At 45.7% G+C, this 13,251-nt stretch overlaps 1 protein-coding gene across 22 annotated transcripts in view; it reads left to right on the forward strand.

Moving 5' to 3' along the window:
* Nucleotides 1-13,251, forward strand: part of RBFOX2 (RNA binding fox-1 homolog 2) — a 323,477-nt gene that overhangs the window by 288,936 nt on the left and 21,290 nt on the right. For all 22 annotated transcript variants that reach the window (XM_062202910.1, XM_062202914.1, XM_062202928.1 and 19 more), the window contains 4 exons: nucleotides 5,938-6,030; nucleotides 8,711-8,771; nucleotides 12,230-12,283; nucleotides 12,393-12,485. In XM_062202910.1, the coding sequence (XP_062058894.1) occupies nucleotides 5,938-6,030; nucleotides 8,711-8,771; nucleotides 12,230-12,283; nucleotides 12,393-12,485 (301 nt within the window). The remainder of the gene's footprint in view (nucleotides 1-5,937; nucleotides 6,031-8,710; nucleotides 8,772-12,229; nucleotides 12,284-12,392; nucleotides 12,486-13,251) is intronic.

Here is a 13,251-nt window from a genome sequence, read left to right on the forward strand (position 1 = left end):
GCTGGAATTGAGGAAATGATTATTTGAACGTATATACTTTATGGGTTCTCCAGCTTTCACTGTAGTGACAGAGTTTAACATAGACAATACCAGAGTACCCAGGTGGAGCGGCCACGTGTCCTGGATTAGCCAGGATGGACCTGGTATAAACTACTACCTCAGCATGGTTATGAATAACATGCACTCTCTCCCCCCGAGGATCTCAGGTGGAGCAGAACGTAGCGATTAATGAAGGCTAGAAAGGGAAAAGGCAGAGGGAGCCCCCCCCATTGAAGAGGATATTCACGCTGGATGTCTGGATGCATTTCCTTCCAGCCTTTCTTCCCAGCTAGAATCTTAGACAGAACTCTGACAGTGGGCACTTAGTCCAGCCGCCAGTTGGCATGACCCTGCTCATAGTCCCTGCTGGAGCTTTTTAGTGACTACAAACTTGCTGCTTTTCAGAAGTTTATTCCATTGTTGGACTTGAGACTTTCCACTGTGCTGTTTGCTGTCAGCGGGCCACGTGACAGTTTTTTGTGAGAATTATCAAGCTTGTTAAAGAAAGAAATCCATAGAGTCCAACGTTTATATTTTCCATGAAGTTTTGTCTCGGTGCTGTTGGGACTGTGACCTCCCCCTAGCGTGCCAGCTTTCAAGTCCGCTACAGAACCTCCTCATGGAGCACAGCCATTCTGCCCGAGTCTGGCACGTGTTCAGCACAGGTGTCCCCATGCCGCCTCAGGTGGATCCTGGATCGATGGGCATCTGGGTTTAGGATCGGCTTCAGGTTAAGATAAACCCACCATTCCCACTCCTCAGTCACTGTGTGCTGTAACTTCTTGCCTATTATGTGGCTTTTGATTTCACACAAAGGGAAATGATTTCTTTCAAAATACTTTCCTCAAAGTCCCTCTAAGTAGGGCCTTGGAGATTTTTGGTAGAGTTTGGTAGGTAATGCTAAGGTGAAATGTTTTTCATTATACTTGAAACTAAATGAACAATGCATGTATTTCCAGAAGGTTTAGTTTATTTTTATTTTGTTACCATTTTGTGGGTTTTAGTTTTTTCTTTTTCTTTTATTTATTTTTTTAATTTCTGTGTTCTGGCCATACCCAGGAGATTCATCTGCTTTTGATTTCTCCCTTAAAAGTTACATGGTAAATTTTCTTTCTCATTCTTCTGAGATGGAAAAACTCAAAGGTTATACAGATATAAACACGTTTACAATGCTCATCCTATTGCTTGTTATTTATTGCAGTCTGAGGCCAGACTAAAAAGGTGACAGTTACTCGGCTCCTTTATGTCTTGTTGATATGACTATCAGGGCAGGTGATGAGATGGCCGTCCCACTTGGTACAAGTTTTAGCCACATTCATACCCCTAACAAACCATTCTTCAGTGTCCAAGAAACAGCTAGATAGCCAGTGACTAATGTAACATTTAAATGGTGGGCGTAGAAGAAGTCTGGGGACGGAGAACCTTTCCAGGTGTAGACTGTGTTGATAAGGACCCTCGGAAGCCTGGAGAGCCGCAGCTGAGATGTGCTACAAGCATAAGTGCAGATTTCAAAGATTTGGGACAAAAGAAGAATGTTAACATCTCACTGATAATGTTTTTATATTGATGCCATGTTGAAATGGGTTAAATGAAATCTGTTATTAAAATTAATCTAACCTATTTATTTCTACTTTTTTAGTGTGACTTAGAAAATTTAAAATTATATATGTGGTTATATTTCTGTTAGATCATGCTAATGTGGGCAAATGTATGAATATCATTTTTAAATTATTCTTATCTATTTTTATTAATGAAATTTTAGATAACAAAAATCTTCTATCTCCTTATATGCCTGAAATATTGCCCCTTGTTCAAAGTTTCAGATTTAAAAATTGTTACAGATTCTATAGTCTACTTTTTATGTATCATACCAGTGTTATGGTTCAGTGTTTGATATGTTTTATGATCGGTTGAAGCTGTTTGATAAAAATAAGTTAGATTTATACATACTTTTATTAAATGGATTTATACATTTTTTTTCTGAAGTAAGAGATCAGAATGACCAAATTTAATGTCAACTATATTTCTAAGAATGAAGGGACTTAAACCTGATTTCATGAAAGCTGGAAAAAAAAGTGACCTACCAGTAACTTTTAATCCTGAATAATCTATGACTATCCTTAGCACAGTTCCCAGCACCATTTCTAAAAATGCTAATTTTTTTTTTTTTTTTGACAGGCAGAGTGGACAGTGAGAGAGAGAGACAGAGAGAAAGGTCTTCCTTTTGCCGTTGGTTCACCCTCCAATGGCCTCCATGGCCGGCGCACCGCGCTGATCCAAAGGCAGGAGCCAGGTGCTTCTCCTGGTCTCCCATGGGGTGCAGGGCCCAAGCACTTGGGCCATCCTCCACTGCACTCCCTGGCCACAGCAGAAAGCTGGCCTGGAAGAGGGGCAACCAGGACAGAATCCGGTGCCCCGACCGGGACTCGAACCCGGTGTGCCAGCGCCGCAAGGCGGAGGATTAGCCTATTGAGCCACAGCGTCGGCCTAAAAATGCTAAATTTTACTAAGGAAATAGTACATTAAAAAATTTTAGCTTTGACAAAGTATTATTGAAGGTGAAGTATAAATGTGGTAGAGAAGGAAACGTGGAGTTTGGGTTGATGAGGAGTCGCCTCACTGGGAGGAAAACACCTCGGAATAGTACTCTCCCCCCCCCAATCTGCACTTCCACCCTGCGGCTGTGTGCTAATGTGCTCTTGCTTCGGCACACATCGCTGGCAGGTGGGTGGCTTAGAGCACCCATCTGTTACCCTGCCGTTCTGGAGGTGAGGTGGTCTCGCTCGGGTGACATCAGAGAACGGATTCCTTCCTGAGGCTGCGAGGCGTGACCAGGCGCCTTGCCTTTCCCAGCTCCCACAGGCCTCCGTGTGCTGTGGACCACAGCCCCTTTCATTCTTCAAAGCCAGCAGTGGCCAGGCAGGACCTTCTCAGGTGGCTGCGATCTGAGCCACCTTGGCCTTCACAAGCCTCCTTGGGATAATCTCCCAGCTCAAGACGGGACACTTAATCAATTAATTGATTGGATCATGTTTGCACGGTCCCTTTGCCATTAAGGGAACATACCCATTGGTTCTGGGGATTAGGACATGGCCACTTCCAGGGGGGCACGGTTCTGCCTATCTGAGATTTGTTTATCTTAAATAACACAAAGAAATCCTCTTGCCTCTGTTTCCTATTGGGCCCAAAGCACCAACAAGGCCTTCTTTATCCTCTCTCCCCAGCAAAAGATGTGTTTAAAGATTATTATGTCTTTGGTATCTTAATTAGCATTTTCTTTGACACAAACATCTTTCTTTATAAAAACACTTGAAAATACAACTTTGTTCCAGAATAAAATCATTATTAAGGAAATTTTATACAAGCAGACTTTAATATTAAACTTTGTCATTTGTGGGCCACAAAATTGTGGTGCTCATGTTAGCACCTGCCCTTCTTTTGGATCTACTGTCAAGGAAGGGAAATAGTAGAAGACATTCAGCAAATAGATTTGAAAAAGACAATCAGAAGATTTTAGGACCAGTTTCCTGGAGTCTGAACTGGGATTTGTGAAGCTCAGTCTGATTTTCTCACTGTTAGCTATAAATCCTTGGTTGTTTAACCTCAATGTGACTTGAAACCAATAGATACATCCTGTCTTGCCCCATGGTTGTATATAAGAAGTCAAACAAGTATGTACGGTTTGCATGTGGGTGGGCAGATACCAATAGTTACAGTGCTAAACTCAAAACCTAGGTAGTTAATCTCCACATTAATTAAGAGTAACCCAGCTATTAAGTCATAATTTGTTAATTTAAGCCGTCGTAGACTGTGTGAGTACAGTTTAAAGTGCAATATAAAAACTCATCACTGTCTGTGACCTTTCTTGCAAGGCTTAGTTTTCCCATCAGAGAGCGTGTGGGGACCGGGAAGCTGGCTTTTCGGGCAGATGCTGCAGTGGGTGACAGCTTGAGGTGTCAGAGAGGCTGTAACATGTTGATATCCCAAGTTGTCTCTGAAAAACATATTTCCATGGGTAATCTTAGCAAATTCATACGTTCCTTAAGAGAGTATTAACGCCGGCGCCGCGGCTCACTAGGCTAATCTTCCGCCTTGTGGCGCCGGCACACCGGGTTCTAGTCCCGGTTGGGGTGCCGGATTCTGTCCCGGTTGCCCCTCTTCCAGGCCAGCTCTCTGCTGTGGCCCGGGAAGGCAGTGGAGGATGGCCCTGCACCCCATGGGAGACCAGGAGAAGCACCTGGCTCCTGCCTTTGGATCAGCGCGGTGCGCCGGCCATGGAGGCCATTGGAGGGTGAACCAACGGCAAAGGAAGACCTTTCTTTCTGTCTCTCTCTCTCACTGTCCACTCTGCCTGTCAAAAAGAAAAAAAGAGAGTATTAACTAAAATTAGCCATAGTATTTCATTCCAGACGACACACATTTTAGAACTGTTATCAGCTGAGCATTGTGCTTTCTAGGGTGTTTGTGGTGATAGCCCAGTTGTGGGCTGAAACAATCCCTTGAAATCCTCCAGACACCACTGAGCCATAAACTCATTTAGAATGCTGAGTAATCTGATCCTTCAGAATGATGGATTTGCTCTCGTGTAATCTTCTCATTGAACAATGCACAGTTTATCTCTGTGTTGTGTATACAGAAATGCTCCTGGTTTTAAGCAGCAAGGCAGAACTTCAGGAAAAACCAAGGTCCTGGGTTAGTTCTACAGTGGAGTGTTCCAAAGGAGCGAGAGGGACAAGGCTGTTAGGAGATGAGGACTTTTCAGAAAGTCCTCAGAATTTACCACTCCTTAGATATAAGTAACTGGAGACATTATCTGCAAAATTGTAGTTGCAGAGTGGGAAAATAAAGACAAAACACCTGGGATAAAGCTGATTAGATGCTTTATGACATAGTCACGGGAGTACAAAGTAACCCTGCTCACTGTGAAGTCCATGGATGTGACCAGAGGGAGTGTGGAGGGAAGTTGTCGCCTGAGCTCCCTGCTCAATACAGTAAACCTCCACTCTTAGATTTGTAGCACCTACCAGGGACAAATAAATGAATTCTAACTCAATGTAGTTAGCTCACTCCCAGTGCCTGTTGGCTGTTCCTTTTCTTCTCTATAAGTGGACATCACTGATACGTTTAACAATAAACATAGACATCAACAGATGTGTCACTGAGGCAGGTTCGGGTTAGCGATTTTCTGAAGCTCCACTGCACGGATGTTTACTCCAAGTAAAACGGCACTGAAGAAAAGTCGTAATGGACAGACTGCTTTCGTGCTTTTTCATTTGCTCGGAAGGACGTGAGCGTCTTCCCTTCTGCACCCAGCACCTACAGAATTGTATGTCAGGGCTCCTGTGCACAGAGCAGTGAGTGGTGACAGGAGCGACAGGCAAAGTGGGGCTGAAGAGATCCTGACTTCTGGCAAACCTCATTATGCGGTGATCGAACCTGAGTGTCAGATCTCATGGGGAATAACAGATTTTAGATGTCAGAGAATCAGGCTACGTACACTCTTTATATTACATAGGGACATGTACATTAGCAGCATCAATTAAGAAAGAAAGGCAGCACATTAAAAAAAAAAAAAAAAGGTGCCAATTCTTGGTTGAATAGTTTGACCCGAGAAACTCTATACCTTAATTTTGGTCTGGCCTCACATGCTCTGTATTTTATTTTGGTATTGTTATTATTGTTCTTAATTAAACTGTTGTTATTATTACAGCTCCTTATTCTTTTATTGGGTTTAATTTCCCTTTATGAAATATGCATGACCCAAATGTGACTTTGGGAGAGTGTTGCTGAGGTGCTGCTGACGTCAGTTTCATACTGTGGTATTTTTCTCTGTTCGCCGAGAGATCAGTATTCAACGTAACGATGTGCATGTTTTCCCCCTTCTCCCGCTGCATGCAGGGATTCGGGTTCGTAACTTTCGAGACTAGTGCCGATGCAGACAGGGCCAGGGAGAAATTGCACGGCACCGTGGTAGAGGGCCGTAAAATCGAGGTGCATGTCTTCAGTAATTCCATTTCTGGTTTATATTTTTATTTCTTTGTTTTTGTATTGCTTCACTGACTTCCCATCTGGAGCCCTGTCTCTGTGTGTGCGCCCACACTTGTGTGCGTGTGTTTCTGTGCTCTTCACCTTCGTGCATTAAAATGTATCAAAGTAACACTGCTGTCCGCCTTCCCCTGCCCTCTGGTCCCGTGGGGCTTTAATTTCTGTGCGTGAGTGTGTGCGCGTGCGTGTATTTGTTCTTCACTTACTTTTTTTCCCTCCACCAAAATGTTCATCCTTCTGCTCTCTTGATTTTTTTCCTTTGCTTCAGTTTGCAAGACTCTGAATTCCTGTGGTCAGGCCTAAACAAAACTAACTTTTACAATGTCTGAAAACCTATCCAAGTGATAACACTGGGTTCGGTAATGAGTCCAGGGACCAGCCCATCCCCTGTTCCTCTCGGGAGACCAGTTCGCCTCCATGTGCGTGTGACAGGCACAGAACAGAGATGCTCAAGATGGTGGGGGAGGAAAGAATCAAGAACTCAGTTGCTTTCTAATGTCGTCTGGAAACCAGGGCTCCAGCAGTGCGTTCTGCAGGCCCGTGGAGGAAGTCCTCGGGCAGAGGGCTGCGACTGGCTGGCCAAAGTGCCGTGACTGCGTTCCAGCAGCCCCCTGGGGTCACCAGCCCTTCTTGGTAACGCAGTGAAGGTTAACTGGCTCCTTTCCCCTTTCCCAATTTTTAAAAGTATTAAATATGAAAGCCACTGTTTTGAGTAAGATGTCTGCATATTTTGCTTTCTCCCCCCTTTCCAATGGTGTAGATTTAGGGCCCTTCACTTGACTCCCTCTTTCCATGGTAACTATACACAGCGCTGGCGCTGGTGCCCGTTGGCGGTAAGTGAAACCGAAGCACTAGAGAAGAAGCTTTTAAAAATGTAATTACAAAACAATTAAGAAAGAAAAAGTCCATCTGCCATCTCACATTAACACTACAGAATGTGATTTGACTTGTTGTTCCTCTCCCTTTTCCTCCCCCTTTTATTTCCAATGCTGTTGTTAATGCCGCCTGGACTTTGGATGTACATATTGTTTTGTAGCAGTCTGAGCTGTCTGATTACTGACTCATGGTGATTTGCCCCCTTGCACATCTTACTCAGAGTTACTGGACTCCAGTTTGGCTGGTTTTATTAATGCTCTCCCTGCCCTCCCCGCCCTCCCCGCCTCTGTTTGTAGCCCTGACTGTTCTTCCTTTGCGCTTGGGGGCTCCTTCTTGCCCGTGACTCGCGACCTGCTCCCCTTCTCTTCTCCCTCGCTGCCTTCAGAGTCTTTACCCAGATCCCTGCCCCTGCCCCGCGCCGCGCCCTTCCTTCCCCGCCCTCCCTGTCACACGCAGCCCTGGTCTCCTTCGCTGACTGGTGGTTTCTGACTCGGTTCTGGCCATTTCGCCTTCAAGCGCTTGGTTGCTTTCTGCTCTAGCAGCTGCTACAAGCTCTCGCTCCATTCTGGTCCTTGTCTGTGCCACCCTCGCTCTTCACTTCTCCCTTCTTTCCAAAACTGATTCTGTTTTTTTCTTCCTTTTATTTGTGTGTGTGAGTGTTTTAACGCATGCTCTCAGTCTCATCATTGTTGTAGCCCATTCTTTCTTTCTAAATGTGAAATGTTTGTTTCATTTGCGGGTCAAACTAGAGTAAATGGAGTTTCAAGCGCTGTCCTCACCAAGCAGGAGGACTGTGCTAATCTTAAAAGGCACAATCAGAGATTGTCCAGTTCCACTTCTACCTGAAGTTGGTCTTTTCCTACCACTAGGCAAATTTACCACCATGTAAATTCCAAGAGGCAAAATATTGTTGTGGTTCCGCTTGCACTCGGCGTGTTTCATGATCACGCTGTGTGGTGAGGCTTTGCCCCGCCAAGCGCTGTGCTGCCCTGGCTGCGAGGGCCATCCTCCTCTCCTCTGCTCCTCTTAGTCCTCTCGCCATCTCAGTCCTGAGCGTGCTTCACTTAAGCAGTTCTGGAACGAGGGTGGAGGCTACCAGAGCATGAAATAAACAGCGCCTTATTTTCCACTTCCTGTAAGTGCCTATTTGAAAGGCCCTCTGAAAATTTTATTCTTTCTAGATCACGTAGTCTGGAAAATTCAGGATGGGCCTGAAGACTGCCGGCGTGCGTCTGGGTTTCTGCATCTGTTTGCTGACCCCAGACAGTAAAATCTCAGACAGCCGTCAAAAATGCTGAGCGTGAAGACAGGTGACGCCATCAGACCTGTCATTTTCCTGCCGGCCTACTTTACGATACAGTGGCAAGCCTCTGTTTGTTAATGAACTTCCAGCTTGATTTTCCTATACAGTTTACCATTTTTTTCCATATGTTCCTTAATGCAGACGCTTTTCAATTTAAGACCTCTCCCAAGAATGTGCACGTGTTTTTCTTTGGAGCACTGGGAGGTTAGCGATAGTCTTCCATCTGGAGACCAAGAAACTGCATTTTACTCTTGTTAGCCTCATTTAATGAGCACTTTAATTAAAGTACTATATATTAATATTGTCTATTATCATATTAATTATTTAAATCAATGCTCTCAGAAGTTTATGATTTAAACTAAGTACTGTGTTGTTGGATGAGCAACTCCACATTCCCTAACGTGGTCTTCTGCTTGCCTGCCCCTTCTTTCCACTTGCTGCCTGCAGGTGAATAATGCTACAGCACGCGTAATGACCAACAAGAAGATGGTCACACCGTATGCAAATGGTAAGACTGCAGATCGGCTTCCTAAGGAGAGCTCTTCCGTTCGCCTGTGAACATCTGAGCTGCTACGAATCTCTTTCAACTGTGAGACAGCTTGTTTAGCTTACAGCGAAGTAGGCTGTTTACCAAGCAGAGTAATTATCTGTACAGATTCACTTTTCCATTAGAGTAGAGCTAAAGTTTTGAGTAATTAAGGTGCTGCCTGTGAAATTCATCTTCAGGTTTGACTGTGCCATTTGAGGTTGCACATTAACCTAAATTAGGCCCTAATTAGAACACCCTCTTTTTTTTCTTTGTAAGATGTATTTATTTATTTGAAAGGCAGTATATTAAAGACAGAGGTCTTCCATCTACTGGTTCACTCCCCAAATGGCTGCAACAAGCAGGGGTGGGCCAGGCTGAAGACAGGAGCCAGGAATTCTGTCTGGCTCTCCCACAGGGATGGCAGGAGCCTGAGCACTCGGGCCATCATCCCCTGCCTACGCAGGCAGATTATCAGGGAGCTGGGTCGGAAGCAGAGCAGCCAGGACTTGCACTGGCACTCTGACATGGGATGCCAGCATCCCACTGTGGCACTGCCCCGTTGCACACCCTCCTTTCAGGTGCTGTCGTTCTTTGTGCTGAGTTAGGCTTGTCCACGATGTCCTGGATGCCACCGGCTCTCACTTGCACTGCTGACTCCTCTTCATCCAGTCATGAATGGAGTAATCTCAAAGGATAAATAGTATTTATAACTCTGGACCCCTTCCTCTTCTCTTTAAAAAAAAAAAATTACTTTATTTGAAAGGCAGAGTTAGAGGGAGAGACAGAGAGAGAGGAACCCTGCATCCACTGGTTCACTTCCCAAATGGCCACAATGGCTGGGGCTGGGCCAGGCCAAAGCCAGAAGCTCCATCTGGGTCTCCCACATGGATGCAGAGGCCCAGGGACTTGAACCATCTCCCACTGCTTTCCCAGGTACATTAGCTAAGCCTGGAACTTGAACCCATATGGGACACCGGCATCACAGACGGTGGCTTCACCTGCTACACCACAGCGCTGGGCCCCCCACCTTGTTCATCTTACAAGGCCCAGAGATAGCTGCCATGGGATGTGTGTGTGTGTGTATTTCTATTTCATGTAAGTTTTACGAATGTTTATCATTGAGAAGGAACATTTTTATGAATAATTTGTCCTAATAAAAAGAGAGCTTTTATATCAGTCATCAAATTTAATATAAACTCCTGTTTCCTAAATGAGATGGGTCATTTTCCTGTGTAGCACAGCAGTTTTTGCAAATGGTGCTGTATGAAGCCAACGTGGGGAAGAGGAACCTGGGTGGGTAAGGACCCAGCTGAAGGTCTGCACCTCTACCTTGGCCCGAAAAGTTTGAACCCTGTGGGACACTATGTTGGTGCTGATATGTGCTACTAATAGCTTAACTCAAATAGAAATATAGCAGTATGTGCATACCCCATGGAGTTTCTATCGCCAGCCCAGCTTTTCACACAGCTGATGCGAATTTGTCGGCATAAAGTGCATTCGACCTGCCTGGCCTGTGATGTAGTCATGTGATGCACCACCTCCCACTTCACCTCTTCTCGATTTCACTGCTGTCACAGAAACACTTGTACAATCTTGATAAAAACCCACCGTAAACAGAACAGCAAGGGAGGCACAGGACGTCAGATTTCCTTTAGGTTTAGGGAAAGCTGTGTGACAGGAAGAGCCCGCATTCGGAAGACAGGAATTCGATTCTAGATTTGAGTCTTCATTTTGTGCTGTATCAGTGGATCCATTCTTCGTCTGTCTAGGTCTGTTTTCACATCTGTAACTTGGCCACGACAACGTTTCAGCACCAGGAAGCTCTTTAGAAACCATCAGAGTGCAGCCCTTCAGACTGATTATTTGGGAAATATGGCTTGGAAAGTATAGCCCTTCCCCGAGGCCACAGGCGTGGTACCTGTCTTGTCTTCCTCTCTGGGTTTTTTTGAAGGTCAGATGACACCTGTGGAAATGCATTGAGGATTATATGAAACTAAAAATGCCCTGTTAATAACTATGAATGTGCATCCACTATATGGAGCTGCTTAGGAAATAATACCATTTGTATAAAAGAAAAATATTTTGAAAATATTATTCTGAACCAATATTTGAGCCTAGTATCAGAAGCAGAGTAGCTGAGACTTAACAGCTGCGCAACATGCTCACCCACACCTAATATTGAAGAAGCCGGCACTGTTGTGTCCAGGGCCCCGAGAACAGCGTGCAAGGTGGCTTCTGGTGAATTCGCAGCGTTTTCATTTATGTTGGCTGGAGTCACTTAACCTGTGTAGAAGCAGTGCAGAACGTCCACACTCTTAGAATTCCAGAACTTGAACTGCAGTTTTGCCAGAGTCTTACACTGAACAATGAAGAGACTGCCATCCTGATATGATGAATGAGAGACTGGGTTGATTCAGATTGAATATGTTTTCTCTTGAGTAATGTCTTTGCTTGTGGCCATTTAAATCCGATAATTTCAGTAGAATTGGCCTTTTCTTTTTGCCATTCAAATATGTATAAAGCAGAAGTGGCACTGTGTGAGGGGCTTAAGATAATACCTAAAGCTCAACAAAAAGCCAGTCTTACAGGAAAATAGGAATAGTGTGTGTTTGCTTATGATACATAAAACATTTATTGATGAGAATGTTCATCTGGAATTCTACACATTTACTACCAGTGAGCAGTATATTTTTCTTTTTTTTTTTTTTTTACTCTGTATTCCTTTAAATGTAAAAAAAAAAACACACACACACAAAAAAAAAAACAGAGAGAGACACAAAATACAGATGACATCAACTACGTTTGGGAAAACGGAAATATCTAAGTTCCGTTTGGTAGCGGTCTGCAGCGTTGTTCTCACAGTGTGGTTAACGTCAGTGTGCCCCCTGCGAGTCAGAGCCCCAGGAGATGTTCGCGGACGTGGGGAATGCACCTTGAATTTTGTGTCTCCTTTTTCACCTGGTGAAACCCTGGTGGTAAATCCCAGTCAACGGGGGCTTCCCTTTACCCACAATGCCAGCATAGCCTAAACAGAATCCCAGTTGCAGGGCAAATTTGCAGTCAGTCACAGGGTGCCCTCTTCAGACAGCCGGAGCGTTAAGAGGACGTAGGAGAGAGAGTGACATCCGCCGCCTTTGCCTTGCCTAAACCGAGAAAGAGCCTACAGGGTTAGCTCTGTGAGGGCACTAGACCAAACGCCAGCGTTTCTCTGTGTTTCCGTGTCTTCCTCTCATCCCTCCCTGATTCACCGCCCCAGCCCCCGCCCCATGACCCACTCTCTGCTGGTCCTGCAGTGCCCTCACCCTCTCCCCTGAACTTCAGCTGCTCTCTGCAGCCAACTTGGTCACAGCAGAAATGGGCCCGGGAGACCCGAAGCGGCTTGGCGTGTGGTGGTCGCTCATGTCACGAAAGGCTCACTGTCGTCTCTTGCGTTTCAGGTTGGAAACTAAGCCCAGTGGTCGGCGCTGTCTACGGCCCCGAATTGTATGCAGGTAGTATTGATGTTAATGTCTGCACTTTACAGTTTAACAGCCTCTGCTGCTTTTCCAGCTGTTGTTCCTTATAACCGTTTTGCATTTTTAATTTTTTTATCGCAATCAGCATCCAGCTTCCAAGCAGATGTGTCCCTAGGCAACGAAGCAGCAGTGCCCCTCTCAGGACGAGGGGGCATCAACACTTACATTCCTCTAATCAGTAAGTACCCTATGCTGGCCTGGCACAGGTGTGTGCGTGAACAGTATGGAAACAGCAAGGACGCATTCTTTTCTTTTTCTTTTTTTAAGATTTTATTTATTTATTTGAGTTACAGAGAGAGGGGGAGAGACAGTGAGGTCTTCCATCCACTGGTTCACTCCTCAAATGTCACAATGGCCAGAGCTGAGCCAATCCGAAGCCAGGAGCTTCTTCTAGGTCTCCCATGTGGGTGCAGGGGTTCAGGCATGTGGGCCATCTTCCGCTGCTTTCCCAGGCCACAGCAGAGAGCTGGATCTGAAGAGGAGCAGCCAGGACATGAACCAGCCCCTATGGGATGCCGGCGCTGCAGGCGGAGCCTTTACCCACAGCGTCGGCTCCAAGGACACATTCTTGGGAAGGAGACTAAACACTGTCAGGATGCCCTCTTCGCGCTCTCCTGTGCTAGAATCTTCCCAGCCATGACACAAAAACAGTTGTGCAGTCGGGGGTGGGAGGCATGGAGAGTGTTCCAGTGTGCACTGGTGGTGAAGGAAGCAGCAGGAGGAGTGGGTGCCGAGCGTGTGATGCGGGCCCTCCGCCCGTCAGCCTCGCGCGCTCCCACCTCGGGGTCGCTGTTTCTGACGACCCTCCGCTCTCCTGTTGTCTCTGGAGTCACCTTGACCTGAGCCATTTTACTCCCGAGGTATCATTAAGCAGGATTCAGCGAACCTGGAAGCAACATTGGCCTGCTTCCCCAAGGCTGGCGTCTGGAAAGCAGCACCTCGGA

The sequence above is a fragment of the Lepus europaeus genome, chromosome 10, assembly GCF_033115175.1.
Source record: "Lepus europaeus isolate LE1 chromosome 10, mLepTim1.pri, whole genome shotgun sequence".
NCBI classification, from domain to species: Eukaryota; Metazoa; Chordata; class Mammalia; order Lagomorpha; family Leporidae; genus Lepus; species Lepus europaeus.